This window comes from Pseudochaenichthys georgianus, chromosome 5 (assembly GCF_902827115.2).
Source record: "Pseudochaenichthys georgianus chromosome 5, fPseGeo1.2, whole genome shotgun sequence".
In the NCBI taxonomy this organism is placed as follows: domain Eukaryota; kingdom Metazoa; phylum Chordata; class Actinopteri; order Perciformes; family Channichthyidae; genus Pseudochaenichthys; species Pseudochaenichthys georgianus.
The window spans coordinates 35,412,932-35,432,072 of NC_047507.1; the positions used below are offsets into that span (position 1 = coordinate 35,412,932).

At 40.7% G+C, this 19,141-nt stretch overlaps 2 protein-coding genes across 3 annotated transcripts in view; both read left to right on the top strand.

Moving 5' to 3' along the window:
* Nucleotides 1–270: 270 nt before the first annotated feature.
* mcm2 (minichromosome maintenance complex component 2) lies at nucleotides 271–12,178 on the top strand. The gene is made up of 20 exons (XM_034083773.1): nucleotides 271–352; nucleotides 1,852–2,045; nucleotides 2,125–2,297; nucleotides 2,874–3,004; nucleotides 3,120–3,258; nucleotides 3,341–3,438; nucleotides 3,640–3,761; nucleotides 4,382–4,589; nucleotides 5,126–5,260; nucleotides 5,386–5,577; nucleotides 5,919–6,012; nucleotides 6,102–6,180; nucleotides 6,322–6,493; nucleotides 6,678–6,804; nucleotides 8,542–8,654; nucleotides 9,188–9,352; nucleotides 9,682–9,756; nucleotides 10,065–10,247; nucleotides 10,339–10,494; nucleotides 11,355–12,178. Exons 1-20 carry the CDS (start codon nucleotides 347–349, stop codon nucleotides 11,463–11,465), a joined length of 2,673 nt encoding a protein of 890 aa, XP_033939664.1. The 5' UTR covers nucleotides 271–346; the 3' UTR covers nucleotides 11,466–12,178.
* A 989-nt stretch (nucleotides 12,179–13,167) lies between these two features.
* The window catches only part of podxl2 (podocalyxin-like 2), a 37,765-nt gene continuing 31,791 nt past the window's right edge, over nucleotides 13,168–19,141 (top strand). For both annotated transcript variants that reach the window (XM_034082543.2, XM_071203213.1), the window contains exon 1: nucleotides 13,168–13,431. In XM_034082543.2, coding sequence (XP_033938434.2) covers nucleotides 13,401–13,431 — 31 coding nt within the window. In that variant the 5' untranslated portion in view covers nucleotides 13,168–13,400. The remainder of the gene's footprint in view (nucleotides 13,432–19,141) is intronic.

Below are 19,141 nucleotides of genomic sequence, written 5' to 3' on the forward strand. Positions count from 1 at the left end.
CGGCAAAAAAGACACATCACAAACTCCGCCCCAGCCCAACACGCTCTGAGAAGGGTGCGTTTGTTTTAAGATTTGGCCCATGGCTTTTTCAGACTTCATCCTCACCCCACAAAAACAAAGCTCACTGCTTGGTAGACCAAACCCAAACCAAACGCTCTCTCTTTAAAGCCCAGCCCCTTTCAAACAACTCGACCAATAGAGAGATAAAACGTCAGCGCTGTATTTGAATATTCATTCATTTTCGCGGGCTTTGAGCGTCACATGGTCTTTTCGCGCGAAAAGTGACTCCCGGCAGGAAGAAGAAGAAGTTTCTTTCCAAGAAGCAGAGAGAAATATACGCGGAACAATGGCGGTGAGTTAAAACGATGCAAAAAGCGAATAAAACGTCTCATTATAGAGTCTCATGACATTACTAAAGGAGCACGATGTTATATTAAACAGATGGAAGTGTTTAGGTTGAGTTTTCTACTGTTTAAACGTTTGACATTTATGCTTTTGTCTGCATCACAACAATGACAGGGATGCTTAGGGCTTCGGTTTGATCAGAAGACTGAATTAAATATCACTTTAAATCAAGATATCTGAATTTGAATTATTTATTGTATTCAGTCCCATTTTCATTGTTGCTATAATGAACAATTATTAGTGTGTTAATGCTAATGACGGTTGATTGTCCTCTTGCTGTTTAAAGAAGACCTGCCATGTGGCTGTTGAGTTTTTTGTTCCTGAAAATGTACATAAAGAATGTCAGTTTAGGTGACACCTACATTGATCATACATTAGGTGATAATTGTGATTATGGAGCAAACCTTACAGACAAAATAAAAAGTACATTTTTAAATAACCGAATGCTTAACAGAATAACGGAAATAAGATGAATAATATCATGTTTTCTGCTAAAAGGTGTTGTAAAATAGAACTTATCTTTCACATAATGTGATCATTTATATCATGTAATGTTAAATTAGGCTAGTTAATGACACTTTACATTACCCATCTTTTATTATTCATTGTGCTATTGTGATTGGGGTTGTTACCACATGGCTGCAAGGCATTGTTTCTTTTATCTCTATCGGTTATTATGACATATTTTTGATATGTGATATTATGAGAACCAAAAAACACCCTAATATATAAGGAGGTAGGATGCTCCAACAACTTCCTGCAAGTAACATTTTTGTTGTGGATTTTCGTCTTCTATTAAGATAAATGTTATGGTAATATTCAGTGAACTCAATCATTAGAGAGACAACTAATTGAGCACAAAAGGTACACATATAATTTAAAAGTGAGCGAGTAACTTGCAATCCATTCATGACAGCCAGTGTTAGACATGCATGCATAATTGTGTTGAAATCAGTCCAGTCTTTATAATGAGGTATGGGGAAAGATGGCTTGCACCATGCCACAAACATTATTCTAATGTTTAGAATGCATGTTCTGCCTTTGGAAATGCATAGATTGTAAATGTACAAAACAAACATATTTTAATATATAAATAATTTGGATTTCAGCAACTAGCAACTAACTACAGGTGGAAGTTTAATCTCAGATAAGCTGATATTTTGATCATCGTAATGAGAAATTAGGTCTATTTCTCCTCTGTTAAGTTGTGCTCATTAACAACACGAGAAAAGAACACTAAGGGGGGCAGGGTTAACGAAACACAATAGATGGCAATAAATAGTAAAATATGATTGAAATAAAACCTGGCAATAGAAGCTGAATGGCTGAAAAGCTAATTGAAGATAAACTGTAAAACACTGTAATACATACTGGAAGTCAAGTATACATCTCGTCATGTTGAGTTAATAGTAGTCAGACTAACCTGTTTTTATTTTGTGTTGTTAGGATTCCTCTGAGTCATTCCACATGGCCACCAGCCCCAGCAGAGCCTCCCGGAGAGGAGACATGACCTCCAGCCCGGGGCGAGACCTGCCACCCTTCGAGGACGAGTCTGAGGGGCTGCTGGGAGATGAAGCCGTGCCTGTGGAGGAGGAGGAAGATGGGGACGGAGAGGAGCTGATCGGGGACGGGATGGAGAGGTGAGGAGGACTTGTTCAAATGGATTTGCTTTAATGCTTTTTCATTGCTTGATGCTAACATGTTTTTTTTTCTGTTCAGGGATTACCGAGCCATCCCGGCGCTGGATCAGTACGAGGCGGAGGGTCTGGACCTGGATGACGAGGATCTGTCGGAGCTGTCGCCTGGCGCCCGGGCTGCCGCTGAGGAGGCAATGAGGAGGAGGGACAGGGAGCCGGGCGCCAGTGGGAGGCTGAGGAGAGGACTGCTCTACGGTGAGAAGAGAACGGAGAAATGCCAATATTAAAAACAAAACAGGAATCCATCAAATCTGAACATATAGGCATGATGCACATACTTACGATTTCATGTGACTTTTCACTCATGTATCATCATCTTTTGAATAATAATGAATACATGTCCATATATCCAGTTAGAAAACATAAAACAAATGATGCTTCTTTTTAGAACTTCAGATCCTTTTAAAGTTGTCTTTAGTACAATTATCCAGTGTTCTCTACAAACATGGCTACACCAAAAACAGGAGATTACTAACTCATGTGGCGTACTTAATGGTGCCACTTTGCCAACATGTAAAAAAACAGTGCTCAAGATTTAGTCTGCAGCTGACTCCATGGCACTTAAAACATGATGATCCCCCAAAAAGGAAAGACTAATAACAATAGGAGGAGTAACAGAACAAATGTGAAATAAAAGCATGTTAATACAGTACTTGTAAAACAACGGTTTCATAGTCGAAGTAGCAGACACATTTTTTAAAAAGCAGTTCAGGGGTGTAAAGGAGGCAGAAGGAGATGAGTGAATAACTTCTTATATTTGCCGTCATCCAGACAGCGAAGATGAGGATGACGAGCGCCCTGCAGCTCGGAGGAGGCGATTGGCTGAACGTGCAGCTGAAGGCATCGCAGAGGGAGAGGATGAGGAAATGATCGAGAGCATCGAGAACCTGGAGGACATGAAGGTTGTAACACTTGCTGCTTAGAGTTATATATTACAGATACATTGATGTAGCTTTTCCTGTCAGGCGGGGACAGTGTTTGTGTTGGAGGATCTGACGGTGTGTTCCCGCTCTGCAGGGCCACACGGTGAGGGAGTGGGTTTCCATGGCAGCGCCCAGGCTGGAGATCTACAACCGCTTCAAGAACTTCCTGCGGACCCACGTGGACGAGAACGGCCACAACGTGTTCAAGGAGAAGATCAGCGACATGTGCAAAGGTAGTTCAACGGTTTTATAAAACGTGTGTGCGTACATGCTGACAAATGTCTGATGTTAAATGACTTGACTTCTGTTATTCAGAGAATAAGGAGAGTCTGGTTGTAAACTATGAAGACCTGGCAGCCAGAGAGCACGTCCTGGCCTACTTCCTGCCAGAGGCTCCAACTGAGATGTTGAAAGTGAGTCCAACTTTATTATTTCTATTCATATGAAACTGTTATTGTGTGAATGTAATCCAGCACATTGCCTGAAAGAAGAAGCTTTCACGTCAAGTTTGTCTGTTGCACTTCAGAGGAAATGTGGTGCAGACTTAACACGGAAGTAAAAACAACAATGGATCATATTTCTTTTTCATGACTCCATTCAAACTCTGTCATCAGGTTTTTGATGAAGCAGCTAAAGAGGTGGTGCTGGCCATGTACCCCAAATACGACCGCATCGCCCACGAGATTCATGTCCGCATCTGCAACCTGCCGCTGGTGGAGGAGATCCGCTCCCTCAGGTCATATTTCATCACATTCATGTACAATATCTGTCCTCTGTTGCTAATGTCCCACAATGATTGATGGATAACAGCTGATCATGTGACTTTAAATATATGCATTACAATTGGATGTATAAGATTAAAATACTTTAAAACAAACACATTTTAAGATAACTAAGTTTATAACTCCCAAAAAAAAGACTATAAAGGGTGTAGCAGCGTATTCAAATAAAAAAAAGACATTAACAGCAAGAGGTGGTTCTGCAGGCAGCCAGACGAGTTTCATGCCGTCCGAAGTGGCTACAGAATAACACAAGAAGCTGCATGGGAGGCTTTAACCCTTAAAAAGAACGCTGGCATGAATACATGGATGTGTTTTACCTTAGTCATACAAGTCTGATGGATGGGACCATTTGGAACCAGTTTAGATTTCTATGCCTAATAGAGTAATATATACAATATTGATTGACTATTTACTGTGTACACAAACACTGCATACATCATCATCTACTGGGAGCACTGCAGACATCTGAATGAAAATGAGCAGATGGAATGGTGAATAACGCAAGGTCTGCAGATAGGGATTTAGAAGGCCAAGTAAACTAATGAAATCTCCTGCTGCTCCTCTCTCCTCGCAGGCAGCTCCACCTGAACCAGCTGATCCGGACCAGCGGCGTGGTGAGCAGCTGCACCAGCGTGCTCCCCCAGCTCGGCATGGTGAAGTACAACTGTAACAAGTGTAACTTCGTGCTGGGCCCCTTCTTCCAGTCCCAGAACCAGGAGGTGAAGCCGGGCTCCTGTCCCGAGTGTCAGTCCCTGGGGCCCTTCGAGATCAACATGGAGCAGGTGAGAGGCCCTGAGCGCTGGAGACGTTGAACATTGTTCAGAGTATACTTTATGCTCCATTTTAGAATAATAGTATTTTTCAAAGAAATTATAAAAATAGAAGTTTATTTTTATAAATCTAATATAGATTAAATAGAATAATAATAAAAAAGAAGTTAAAGTAAGACTGTGCAATTTTTAGAAAGATCAAATAAAAACACATATTTTGAGTCACTGTTTGTAATTATTCTGCCAAATTATATATTTTTTTCATTAAAAATATAATAAAAAGATCATTTTGTGGTTTACTAAAAAGAAAAGGATTGTTCCAAATCTAATCCTTTTTTTATTAAGTCTGTAAAACACCATATGTTGGTCGGGACTTACGTTTAGATTTTTCACATATTTTGCCTTAACCAAATATTGTGCTTACTATAATTTGATATTTATATTAATTGTGCAGCAAAGCATTTATGGATGTTCTGGTTCAACCAACCTCTCTATTCGTCTCAGTGAATGACCCCCTCCCTCCCTCCCTCCCTCGCTCCCTCCTGCAGACCGTGTACCAGAACTACCAGAGGATCACCATCCAGGAGAGTCCCGGTAAGGTCGCCGCCGGACGCCTCCCGCGCTCCAAAGACGCCATCCTGCTGGCCGACCTGGTGGACAACTGCAAGCCCGGAGACGAGATTGTAAGTTAAACACATAACTAACGCTGTAGCCTTAAACAATTAAGCCTTTGAATCTTGAAATGATTTGCCTAAAACATCATATCTAAATACCATGTGTTTTTAAAAACCCTTTTCCTCCTTCTCAGGAACTGACGGGCATCTACCACAACAACTACGACGGCTCTCTGAACATGGCTAACGGCTTCCCGGTGTTTGCTACGGTGATCTTAGCCAACCACATCACCCGCAGAGACCAGGGCGTCGCCGTGGCCGAGCTCACCGACGAGGACGTGAAGGCCATCGTCGCCCTGTCCAAGGACGAGCGCATCGGGGAGAGGGTGAGGGAGGCACACCCTCACACACGTCTGAAACATAGTCTGAACTTTAAGAGGAACTGGACACAACATGACTAAAGGCACGGTTTAGACCTGCTTCAAACAAAGTACCTTGAGAATATATTAATACATATAAATAAAATTGAATATTTTTTGGTTCGCTTTTCTATAGTAAAAGATAAAGAAAGAAAACGCTACAAATTGAATCTCCTATGCTTTATCAGCTATGTTGACACAGGCTAATTTGAATACTTTCACTGGCTTTTTAAATGTGAACATAGTAATGATTCAAGGCGGCTGGTTTTTTCTGTACTGATGTTTCTCACCTCTTGTCGTGTCCGCAGGTCTTTGCCAGCATGGCGCCGTCCATCTACGGTCACGAGGACATCAAGAGAGCCCTGGCCCTGTGTCTGTTCGGAGGGGAGCCCAAGAATCCAGGTGACTACCCTTCTGAAGAGAGATACCTTTACTAGGGTGCCGTCCCAAATCTGTCTGTTACCAATAAACTCTCTTCTGTCTCTCTCCAGGTGGGAAACACAAAGTGCGTGGAGACATCAACGTGCTGCTGTGTGGAGACCCGGGTACCGCCAAGTCCCAGTTCCTCAAGTACGTATCAACACCTTACGACGAAAGAAGTAATCAAGAGTTTGAAAAAAAGGGCTGAAAATATGTTTATTGTCATCCATCCATGGATTCCATTGGAATAGAGACCCTCGTCATCCTAAGGCCTGACGTTTTTCTCTGCAGGTACGTGGAGAAGGTGTCGAGTCGGGCGGTCTTCACCACGGGTCAGGGGGCGTCCGCTGTGGGTCTGACCGCCTACGTGCAGAGACACCCCATCAGCCGCGAGTGGACGCTGGAGGCCGGAGCGCTGGTGCTGGCCGACCGCGGAGTCTGTCTGATCGACGAGTTCGACAAGGTGAGCTTTTTAAATGTTTTATTATAATTTATCACCATGGATACTGAAAATATTTCCAAAAGGCTGGGGAAAGGAGGAAGGGAAACATTTTATCATTCAGTATCACTGTCCTACTTCTAAACAAATGTTCTGTCAAGTGCCTGAAGTTGGAACAATAAGCATCTAACTGACGTCTGTCCTGCAGATGAACGATGCGGACAGGACGAGTATCCACGAGGCCATGGAGCAGCAGAGCATCTCCATCTCTAAGGCCGGCATCGTCACCTCGCTGCAGGCCCGCTGCACCATCATCGCCGCCTCCAACCCCATCGGTACGTCACGCTGTTTGAGAGCAAATCAAAGAGAAGGTTGTGGCAATAAAAAAGCTGATTCTTATGAACTGTTATAGTTTCATGAGCGTTTAAGATCCATCTGAATGGAACCGTATGCCTTTCCTGCTTTTGGTCTGGCAGTGAATCCATAACACCTTCAGTCAATGGATCACTTCTTTCTGCGAGGACATTTGTCCTAAAATTTGTGATGGGCATTTCGATTCCCTTCGGGGACACGAATCTTTTGATTTAGTTCACTTTAAAGATTCGTTCACTGATCCGTTCACTGATTCGTTCACCGGTTCGCGAACGACTTCTGGTGATTTGCACGTTCGCGAAGGATTCGTCTTTGTACTTAATTCGTTCAGTGAGTCTTCACTACTGCCGAAGTCTGTACAAGAAGTTTGCTGGCGTAAAATGTATGATATTAAAACACATTTTACACCTCACCTTGTTGCCCCATGAATTAGGGAATAGGCTACATATTATTTAAGAAATATAATTGGCCATTGTTATCTCATAAATGTGTGCCTGACTATACGATGTATTACAGCAGGCTAGCACGTTTCAAACCCATGCACGTACTATGTGGCCTAACTTAAATCCCAAAGCATTAAACTCCATTTGGCCGAGTTCAAAGAGAATACAAAAAGATATCCTCTCCATCGGTGCTGATTTATTCATATTCTATGTACCCATCTATGTTTACCTTTAGCTAGCGGCTAAGCTAGAGGGACGCTACGGAGCCCAGCTATCCGCCCTCTGAAGCTTTTAGGGCCGACGTGTGTGTGTGTGTGTGTGTGTGTGTGTGTGTGTGTGTGTGTGTGTGTGTGTGTGTGTGTGTGTGTGTGTGTGTGTGCGACGGAGCTCAGATGAGAGGGCTCTGATTACAGTTTTAATCCTCTGTCAAACTGCATGTTTTCTGCTATATTTGATGAGAGATAAAATGATTTTCTGCCACAGGAGTTTGACAGAGAATAACTGAAAAAGTACACAGTAAAATAACTTCATAGTAGCCTACTTGTGGTAGAAGTCCAACTAGTACTGAGTCCAACAGTAAAGTACTTCATTGTATGTGTGGTAGTTGTCTTGTCTAACTGAGTCCAACTCTGTGTAGATGGAACATCCAGTATTTCGGAGGGGCCCTAACGGGACCCTCCTCTTGAAAGAAATGGATATAAGATAAAAGAACTGTAGGAACTAGGAAATAGTTCTGAACTGTTTCCGCCAGTTCTTTAAATTCGTCGTTCGCGAACAGCTTCTCTTTAGCTTTTGGCGGAAGGCGGCGACTCAAACAAACATCGTTTGTGGGAGGAATCAGTTCATCTCGTTCACTTCAAAGATTCGTTCAAAAAGAAGGAATCGTTCGCGAACGACCCATCACTACCTAAAATGAGATTTGATGAATCTTACAGTATCCCCATATTATGAATATTTATCCTTATATGTATCCACAGCTCTATATAAGATGGAATATGCAAATATTTGACATTTATGCTGCATAAATGAGTAAATGCTATAAGATTGATTTCTACGGCCGACTCCAACATTGGATATCAAAGTAGACTGATTAGTGTTTGCTATTAATCATGGACAGCAGGGCTCCATTGTACTGTGTTTTCTTTTTTATTATTGGCCCTACGGTTTCTGTGTATAAGTGTATCGACACATCTAGAAATATTTTAAGAATTTTAGTTTTTTGTGCATGATTTTAATCGTGGTCTTGTTTCCCTGCAGGCGGGCGGTACGACCCCTCGCTGACCTTCTCTGAGAACGTGGACCTGACGGAGCCCATCGTGTCTCGTTTTGACGTCCTGTGTATCGTCCGAGACACCGTCGACCCCGTGCAGGTAAACACTCGCATAACTTTAATTCAACTGACTTGAGTTTAAAAATACGTTTTAAGGAAAGGTTATACAATGTGATTTAAACCGATGTTGAAAAGTCCCAAAATGCCAGATGTAAAGTACGTTAATCAGTACGTCACCCTTCACTGTCAAATCCCTTTAGTATTTAATGTTTTGGAATATAAAAGGAATTGATAAGTAGCTTATAATAAGTATTAGGTATCTGAAAATGGCTCGACCATTGAGATTAGCATTTTGTGTACTTAAATGATCCCAGAAGGTTGCAAAACAATTTAAACAAAGATCAAAGTTTATCAGACAAGCTGAACAAACTTTCGAGGCAGCTTCGTAAGAAAACAGATGAGAATGTGAAGATGCTTTATTCCTGATCACCTGGCCCCCTGTGAAAGGGTCCTGAGGGAAAGGATCCACCTGACAAGACGTTAGACACATGTTTTGTATTGAAGACCACCAGTGGCTCAAGTCTCAGACACTCACTGCTCCTCTGTCCTGTGATTGGCTCTTCTCTAAACCAGGATGAGATGTTGGCACGTTTCGTGGTTGGCTCCCACATCAAGCATCACCCGAGCAACAAAGAATCGGGCGTGGCCTTGGAGGAAATGATTCTGCCCAACACGTCCGACGTGCCGCCCATTCCCCAGGTGCTCCTGAGGAAGTACATCATCTACGCCAAGGAGCGGGTACGATCAAACACCTCCATCTTCCCTAACGCACGTTTGTCTTGGTGCCTCGGTAACCATTATTCTGTGACCGCATTACAACATGGGAAAGCCCTTTACTTACTTACTCTGCTTACTTGAAATAGGAGTCCAGTATTGAGTTGCCCTTTCAGTCTTTTTAAAGCAGACATTTGGCCGCTGCTTCAAGATTAGAGACCACACATCTCTTAAATGTTGTTAAATATACAATGAAACGTATTTGTGTCCATGTTTTGAGTTAAATAGTGGCTAGAAGTGTTGCTACAATTGTGCCCTAAAGGTTTATGTTAATGAGTTAATGGTGTCTGCAGATCCATCCCAAGCTGAACCAGATGGATCAGGACAAAGTGGCTCGCATCTACAGCGACCTGCGCAAAGAGTCCATGGTGAGGGCTCCCAACTCCACAGCCTTTCACTGGCAATACAACAACATCAGAACATGTCACTTACAAGTGTACAAAAGTAGAAGAAGGTGTAATAATAAGAGTTGTGTGTATGATACTGCACTTCCTCAGAATACTTTGGGATGTGTGCTCTATCTTAGAATGGACACATGGTGTTTGTTAGCTATGAATGCTGATTTGCACATTTCTGCCTGATTAGTTTAGCTATTAGTTTTAGCCTGTAGTCAAGCCACTAAAAGGCTTTAATGGCACTCTGGATTGGAATGATGAAACCTCCCTCTGGTCAACAGGCGACGGGCAGCATCCCCATCACCGTGCGTCACATCGAGTCCATGATCCGCATGGCCGAGGCTCACGCCAAGATGCACCTGAGGGACTACGTGCTGGAGGACGACGTGAACATGGCCATCAGGGTGATGCTGGAGAGCTTCATCGACACGCAGAAGTTCAGCGTCATGAGGAGCATGAGGAAGGTGAGTGGCGGTTGAAACACGAGCACAGAGAAATGTACCTGCGCCTCGTGTGGAGTTCTCTAACGTGGGCGTCTTCTGCGTTTCCGTCCAGACGTTTTCTCGGTACCTGGCCTTCCGCAGGGACAACAACGAGCTGCTGCTCTTCATCCTCAAACAGCTGATGGCGGAGCAGGTGGCCTACCAGAGGAACAGATACGGAGTCCAGAACGACACCATCGAGGTGGCAGAGAAAGACCTGCACGATAAGGTAACGGGGGTTTTTCATAGTAAAAGAGAGAAAATAAAATAAAGGATAAGAATTGGATTTTCCTCCTAAAATTAATACATTGAATATATATATTTTTTGTATTGATTTATTTTGTCCGTACATGCGCTTTGTTCAAAATACAAACTCAGAGTATAAAGAAACAAGCCTTTTTCGTAAGCCTTAAATACATAAGCAGTTTGTTTTTTAGATCAACCACAATAAGGATGTCATAGAAATGAAGTCATAAAAACAAATGGTAGTAACATATTTGGATCAAATTCTTAACTATGGTAAAAACAGACAAATAAATCCCATACACTTCAACAAACTCTCCCTTTTAACCCTTTGCATTCTGTTTTTTAGGAAGTTTAACATCATTCTAAAACCATTTCAAATAAATGTATTAAAGTTTCTAACCAAACTTAAATCTTGAAAGTTAAAATATCATCACCACATCATCGTTATAAATTACCTTTACCCTTTAACACACCATTCTAAATAAATAAATGCTGTTACCTCCTGTCCCCAGCAACAAGCATTGCGTCTCCTCCTGCTGTTTTCCACATAATACACCATGTAGGTGGATGTGTTTGTGGTGACTTCCCCGTGTCACATTTTCTATTGTCCCTAGAGTGCCGTGCTCTCGGGCCCTGACTGCTTCCTACGCTATGTTTTACACATTTTGGCATCTACTTGTTACCATAGTAACGGTTCTTGTCACATGCCTAATTCTGATATAGATTAGTTGGATCATCTTGGGACTTCATAGCCAACTTGCAAAACAAAGATTATTTCCCATTGTCCTTATTGAAAGATAAATCCAAGCTCTGATCACCTGTCTTCACTTCCTCCTCCTCCAGGCGAGGCAGATCAACATCCACAACCTGTCGTCGTTCTATGACAGCGACATCTTCCGCTCCAACAAGTTCAGCCACGACGGGAAGAAGAAACTGATCCTGCAGCAGTTCTAGGAGCCCTCAGACTCCTCCTCTCTTCAAAGTGCTTCATGAACTCTTATGGCATGGCCCAAAATGGGTCATTGGGAAGAAACATTTTTGGACTCCAGGGTTAGACTTTTTATGTCTGAACGAATGATTGTTCCGCTGGAGGAAGCAGGCGGCGGAAGATAAGGTGGTAAAATGCAGCAAAAACATGATCTTTTGGAGCTTTAAATGTTGTGCTTACCTTTTAAATCCTAAAGTCGCATTGAGGAAGAGGGGATGCACTTACAGAAAGTCACTTCACCAGATGAAGAGTTTGAATGAAAACTAAAAGCTTATGTTTGTAAAACAACCCAAATGAAAAACATGTAGATACATCTAAATGAACAAACAGAATTCCCTTTTCAGAAACAATCAGTGATGACATCACTCTTCCTCCTGCATTTTCCATCTTCCCGTCTCTTTAGCCGCCCTCAGGTGGGGCCGATTGTAAATAAATGTACATGTTTACGTCCGTGTTATTCAAGAAACGGGATGAGTGGTTTCACTTGATTCCTCTCTGTTACGAGCTGCTGACGAGACTCACTGACAATTGCATTTCCAGCTCTTTCTGCTCGGCGTGTCGACTTCGTTCATGTGAAGTGAATGAAGCAGTGTTGGACAATTAATTAAATACCACACAAAGTGCTTAAAATAAATGTTGGATTGTAGGTCTATTTGATATTAAATATTTGTCAAACATTTGTTTTGTCACCGTCTCATTAATGAAGGATGCTTTAATTGATCCCTCTGCAGTGTTTTGCCTTTAATTTCTGCTGACTGGTGAACTTACTGACTGCATGCAGCATATTAAACGGATACATGTCTCGACTGATTAGAAAACTTGAATGCAGGATGTGCAGAAAATGTGTCTAAATTTCCAACCTGGAAAAACATTATTGTTGCTTCATTTTACAGAGGTTTTACTTGTTAAAGGATATTTTACACTGGAATTACTAAAGGGCTGAGCATATTTAATCCAATTGCTCTGATATCATTTGGAAGAAGGTGATAATAAAATATGAAATTCCTTAAAATCTGCCCGGAGGTTAAAATAAAAGTACTAACACCAGTATCTAGAAAAACTCTGTTACGAGTCGAGGTCCTGCATTAGGAAGAATGAACGATTTCAGAATAATGGTTATATTATTGAGTTATAATTATTGGCATTAATATTACTTTCATTGTATAGTGCCGAGTAGCTTGATTTGTATTTCAAGCCTCCAGTACATTTTAATTTTAAATTATTCCAAGGCTCTTGTACATTTCTTTAAATTATATTTTGTATACAATGAAAAACTTTCTCAAAATATATTAAAGGTAGGTTTCTTGGTATTTTGGTGATGCTACGTAATTTTGAAAGTTTCTCACTATAATGAATTCTATCAGGCAATTAAAAAAAATATTTGTACTGGCAGAAATCTCGAAATAATTATGTATTGGTGTTATCAGTCGTATTTAATTGTGAAACATACAATTTTCTCTAAATATATATATTTTTTAATTTCGCTTGGTTTATTTGTTATCAGTTCCATTACTCTTTTACCCAAATAACAATTTTCTGTAATTGTTTTGGTTTAAAGTACAGTATAACTACTTTCCGAGGAGCACCTGAACGCATCTGTCAGTCGCAGCTGCAGTGACATCTAGCGGCCGCTGGAGGAAGTACAGCTGCTGTCTGGCGGTTATTTCCAGCGACCGTGGTGCAGCAGAGCAGACCTGACCGCATCTCGGCCCCACACACAGCCAAGTCACCCAGCCTGTCTGTCCGCCTGCCTGTCTGTCTGCACGGACATTAGGCGGTCAGTGATCTCGCGCACACGGTCATGAGCTTGGCGTTTTTGCTCCTCTTGTATCCAGAGAGCATCTGCAGCTGAATCTGAGGACTGTCCTGAGCCGAGGAGGAGGAGCAGCACTGCAGCAGACATGCCAGGCCTGCTGTACATCACCCTGACTGGTGAGTACTTTAATGTCTACATCTATCAATTTCATCCAGCCATGAGCACAACCAGCTAACACACACATAGCGTAACTAAAAACGCTGAGAATATACAGCAGAGAAACCTTTGGAGACTTTGAAAAACAGCCCACAGTGTAAACTCACTACAAAACACAACAGACGTGTGATAACCATAGACTGTATATATAAAGGTGATAACTCGTTGCAGTATTGTACAAGTGTTGTTAGTATGTAGAAGTGTTAGTGATACTGTTATTCCAAGTGGATGCAAAGGCTTGCGGTGTGTGGGAGGCACGCAGTGCACATAAATCAGCAGACACCCACACTGCAGTGTTTGACACAAACACATACTGAAAATGATCTTCAACTCATTAGTTTTAATCAGGATAAATAAGGGCTTTTGTATTATCATGGTCATTTAATGTATTGATTATGTGGTGAATCAAAACAATGCTGTATGTTTTCAATACCTGCTAAACTATTGTCCTGCATTGACTAAAACAATTATAATATATTCTTGTTTTATATATAACATTCCTAGCAATATAAAACAAATAAATGGAACAAAATGTCACATTTGAGATGCGGGATTTCTTTTAAAAATAGATTAGCTAAATGATTACTTACTCGCAAAATAAGGGCTGCTGCAGTTATCTTTTAACATGTTCACTCAATGGATGTATTGTTTTGACCTCAAATTGTAAGAAAATATATGTTTTAATCTCTTTAATAATTTCCTGCAGCTAAAAACATTCTATATAATATTTAATGTATCATCATGTATGAGAAAAAGAGCTTCAAATCATCACATTTGTTAGCTAGGAACCAGGACATCTTTTGACTGAAGTCCATCATCTGAATATGTGCAACATGTGTGGATTGAATAATAGATGAATAGTTCCACCATCATCCTCCTCATCTGCAGCGGCACACATCTGCCTCCATGAAGTCCCACATGTTCCTCTGGGATGTTCTCATGCTGCTGTTTCTCTCGACATGTGATGTTGAGGTTCAGATCCTCTGTGCGTGTGAAGCTGCTCTGATGCAGCAGCTTCCATGCTGGTTATTAAGTGCATATTCAACATGACTGCCTCTGCAAGTCAAAAGAAAACACACTTCACACAGTGTAGTGAATATACTGGGACAACAGTGTTAGAAACAGGCAAAATAAAAATATAAATATACTCACAAAGAAATCATGGTGACATACAGATCTTTACATGATACATGTACGAAGAAACCAACCAAATAAGGATCAAATAATAGTCATATTAATATCTAACAGTTACTGGGACTTAAAATAGTGTTTTGAGGAAAATAAATATAGCACACGTTTGTGTATTATTGAATAACAAAACAAAAAATGCTTATAAAATAATAATAATTTCTTTAAATAAATCATTAATGTAAAAATAATATAGAACAATTATAATAATTGTGTGTAAAGGTATAAACATTATTAAATGTATTTAGTGTAAATAAAAGAAAAAATACATTTTAATAAAACAATAATAATAATAATAGTGCCTACAGTATATTGAAACGTAAGTAATAGTAAATGTTAAGGGTGCAAACATAAATAAGTATAAATAATTCTGCTATTTAGAAACTTTTTTTATCGTGATAAAACATTGTGCATAAATCTTCCTGCTGCAAATGGAGATTTGTTGAGGAAACAGAGGAGGTAAAAGGGTGAGGAAGAGGATGCTGAACCTCTTCACCCTTGCTGTCTCTCGGTTGGGGTGAAGGGGGATTTGGGGGAGGGTCCGGTCTACAATAAGCTGATCTGAGGGGGCTTTATGGGCAACACCCCCTCCTCTAACATAATGTACTGAAGTCCAAACTATAAAGCTGGAGCCACAGCAGGAAGGAAAATGTAGCGTCACATTTGATTGTCCATGTGAACTGAAGGTTTCTGCAGTGTCTATGGAGACTCTCACCCTGATAACATCTGTGGTCAGCTGTGTGTCCACAGACCCCCACGGTCACCCTGATGCTGCATGCTACGGAAGCCTTAAACGGCCATGGTTCCAACATTTTATTTCCTCTGTTTTTCAGAAATGGTTTTCTTTCTGTTGCGAGCTGCTGTTAAGACTCACTCACACTTGCATTCCAAGCGTGTTCTGCTCGTGTGTGTTGAGTGTGTGCATGTGAAGTGAATGAAGGGGTGTTGGAAGTTTGGAACATTTATTAAATAACACACTTTATATTTATTTTTTTAAATCAAGATCAGTAGAATCAGGACCAAAATGGTTGGTTTTCAAAACAACACATTTGCTTTGGTGAATAGTGAATACATTAACACAGTAGTAGAAAGAAAGTATAGGTACAGTATTTTATTTTTTAAAAACTGTCAAATTAAAAATGCGTACAAGAAATATACATTTCCCAAAAATAAATACCTTCAGTCTATTACAAATTACTGTGGAAAAATATGTTCACTGTATCTGAATTAAAAGCGGAAGAGCTCGGCTGTTGAATATGGTATTGTGCCAAAATGTGGAAAATTGTCATGACTTCATTATTGTAAACATTCTTGATATAATGACTTAATTTGATGTCATGAGGACATTATTAATACACTCTTTTTTTACAGCATTCAGATGCGTTCAATATTAAGAACACTAAATGTTTTTAAAGCTCGGTTGGATGCTAGTCAATCAGAAGCTATTGGTACCTGCTTATGTGGATAATTATGTAAATGATGCTGGATGATGTCCTTTTGTTGTTCTGTTTATGCTTTTATGTTTCATGTGGAACTACTTGAGCAGGTCTCCCTTGGAAAAGAGATCAATGATCTCAATGGGATTTTATCTGTATAAATAAAGGTTTGAAATGAAATTAATTAAAAACATTTTCAGAAGCATCACAACACTGATAATCATCTTTTCTCATAAACAAACTTAAGATCACTCAAAGAGGACATATTTTGCTAATTTTCAGGTTCATATTTGTATGTTGTTCCTCTGGGTCATGTCTCCATGCTTTGATGTTCAAAAAGCTCTTTGTTATTCTCATACTGCCTGTGCTGCAGCACCTCCTTTCACCCTCTGTCTGAAACCAGAGCCCAGTCTGCTCTGATTGGTTAGCTGGCCAGCCCTGATTTGATTGCTCAACTGCTTATAGATGTCTCGCCCCTTACCCTATCACTTACAATGTGTTGGAGTGCTAGCCAATAGAAGAGTGTTACATAGTGATGTCATTATGTTACTGAAGTGAACAAAGGAGTTTAATGGAGGCGTTTCAGACAGGCGGGGATGTAGGAGGGAACACAGGGATTGTAGCCTTTGCAGACCTTTTACATGCACACAAAGCTATATAACACTACAGGGAAGGGAAAAGCACAAATAGTATAATAGGGCCACTTTAACACTTTTCTATAATACACAACATTTATGCTTTTAACAAATCATTTAACACCATTGTGTGTTTTCTGGTTGTTGATGTCCAGATGTCCGGTTTCTTTTTCTCCATGCTTTAACTTCCCAGCCATAATGAAGCAAGGGGTTTTCCTCTCGACTTCAGTCATTTCAGTTTTGTTTGATGGACTTTGGAGAGTATCTCCCTCCAGCAGCTGCTCATATCCTCTGGAGTGTATCTGTGTGAAGCTGATAACTCAGCTCCTGCTGGATGGACTGTGGAAGGATTTGAAGTTATTACGCTGCAAAGTAGCCTTTGTAGACGAAACATTGCAAGGTGACATTGGAGTACTGAAACAAGTCTGTTCAGCATGAGAGAGATGTGCTTGTGTTCCACATCATAGGCATAAGCGTGCAATACAGACAAGACGTATATGATACATTCATATTTGGTTTATCTTTCAATGTTATATGTTGATAATTAGCCAGGGTTTTCAAATAGAAAGAGGCATGAGCTCCATAGGAAGCCTATTTTGAGATTTGTAGGGTTCTCATATTTCTTTTTGCCTCCGGCTTTTTTCTGTTTAAATGCATATTTTCCTGTTTATTTTTGTTCCTAAAATGATACACTATGCTTACAGTAAAGCAGGTGACCAATTGTGCTTCCCAATTTCCGATAATTGGTGTCTAAACACAATGCTTGGTATTCTTGCTGCCCATCCATGTGCAGCCTAGGCAACCATGTTTATTGTTTACTTTAGAGTAGGTGTTGGACAAGTTATCATGCTAGGTTTTCTGTGTTACAGGTTCATAATGTCATGTCATGGGTTCCTGCCTTGGTCTGGTCTGTTTAACAGAGAGGCCAAAAATGTATAGTATAATTTACAAGTAGAGGGGCGGAGTTATGTATGCTTGTATTAAGATAGCTTGATTTGCTAAAGCTCTGTTTTGGTCTCCACCAACTCCTGAGGGAACTTTCTGGCTCTTTAGCTGCTTAATGCTCCAATACGTTCACAACAGCATTTCTGTTATGAGAGACACTGATTCCACTGATTTTTCCGGTCAAAGTTTCCCAAATAACGACAGAACACTGGTTCACCAGCTGCTAACTTTGTCAGACTGTCTACTGGTGCTTAGAAGGTTGGGTTTAGTGGTATTTATCATAGCGTTATAGCTAAAAACAGCAAGCTAATGAGGCTAAAACCAAAAAATGTTATTGGCTGTAAAACCAAAATGCTCCGTAAAGCTTAACAGGCAAGTGGTACATTTATCTATGACCTTTTATCCATTGTAAATATTGATTTGTGTAGCTAATACACCTCTTGGGTATACTTACTCCGCATTGGGAAGGTGAAAGCTACATCAGCACAAACATTTGAAACCCTCTCTCCAGGCTTTATTATACACTACAAGTCCTCGCTCTTCAGCCAAATATTCAAACATCAATGAGTCGATACATTTATTTATGGTGTTATCTGCCGCTTCCAAAATAATCACACAGACAGCAGCTCTGGACTCTGCTAAACACGACTAGATTTTGGGTCATCTCCTTTCGCTTTTTGGTCCTTGGGTTGTCCGAAATGCACACGCAGACTTTACTAACGTGCAGTTATATCAGCACAGTGCTGACTTTGAGGCTTTGGGAAAAGGGAGGAATTTAAACCACCGCAGCACTTCTTCACTTCTGCTGTTCATCCCTCCATCTTTAATTCCCTTCCTCCATCTCTTTTCCTTGGATCAGTCATCCACAGCGATCAGTGCTGTATGCGGGACATTTTATAGGCCACTGGTTTTTATACTAGTAAGCACATTCTGAAGGTGAAATACAAGTCTACAATATGTTTGCAAGGAGATATCAGTGTTCAGATAATCAGCTGTTGGTGAACAGATGTTCTTCTTGTTTTTACCTTAACGGTCAGCTATTATACAAAATGCGCTTTACATATAAATATATGTCCCCGGTGTGCAAGGAGACTCACAAAGTGTCAGAAAATACAACCCTCTCTTTTTTTCCTCCTTACCCACATCTCTAAAAACAGGGGTACAACGGAGCTGATCCAGGTTTGCTGCGGTCATGACGACATTACTAAAATGTGGGCTGGCTTTACGCCCACGACCCTATCAGAAACGTTGCTGTATCACAAACAATGCACAATGTGTTTTGGAAGTAATATGGTCTGTGTTTACATTAGCAAGCATCGCTAACACACAGAGCTAACCTGTACTGGAGAGAATATGTGTTAAGAAGCCGGATATAAAAAGGAACTCACCTTGTGGTAAACCCGTGAGAGTGAAAGCATTTGAGCTCCATACTGTTTCAGAAATAATCCTTGTTGTGGTTTGGTACA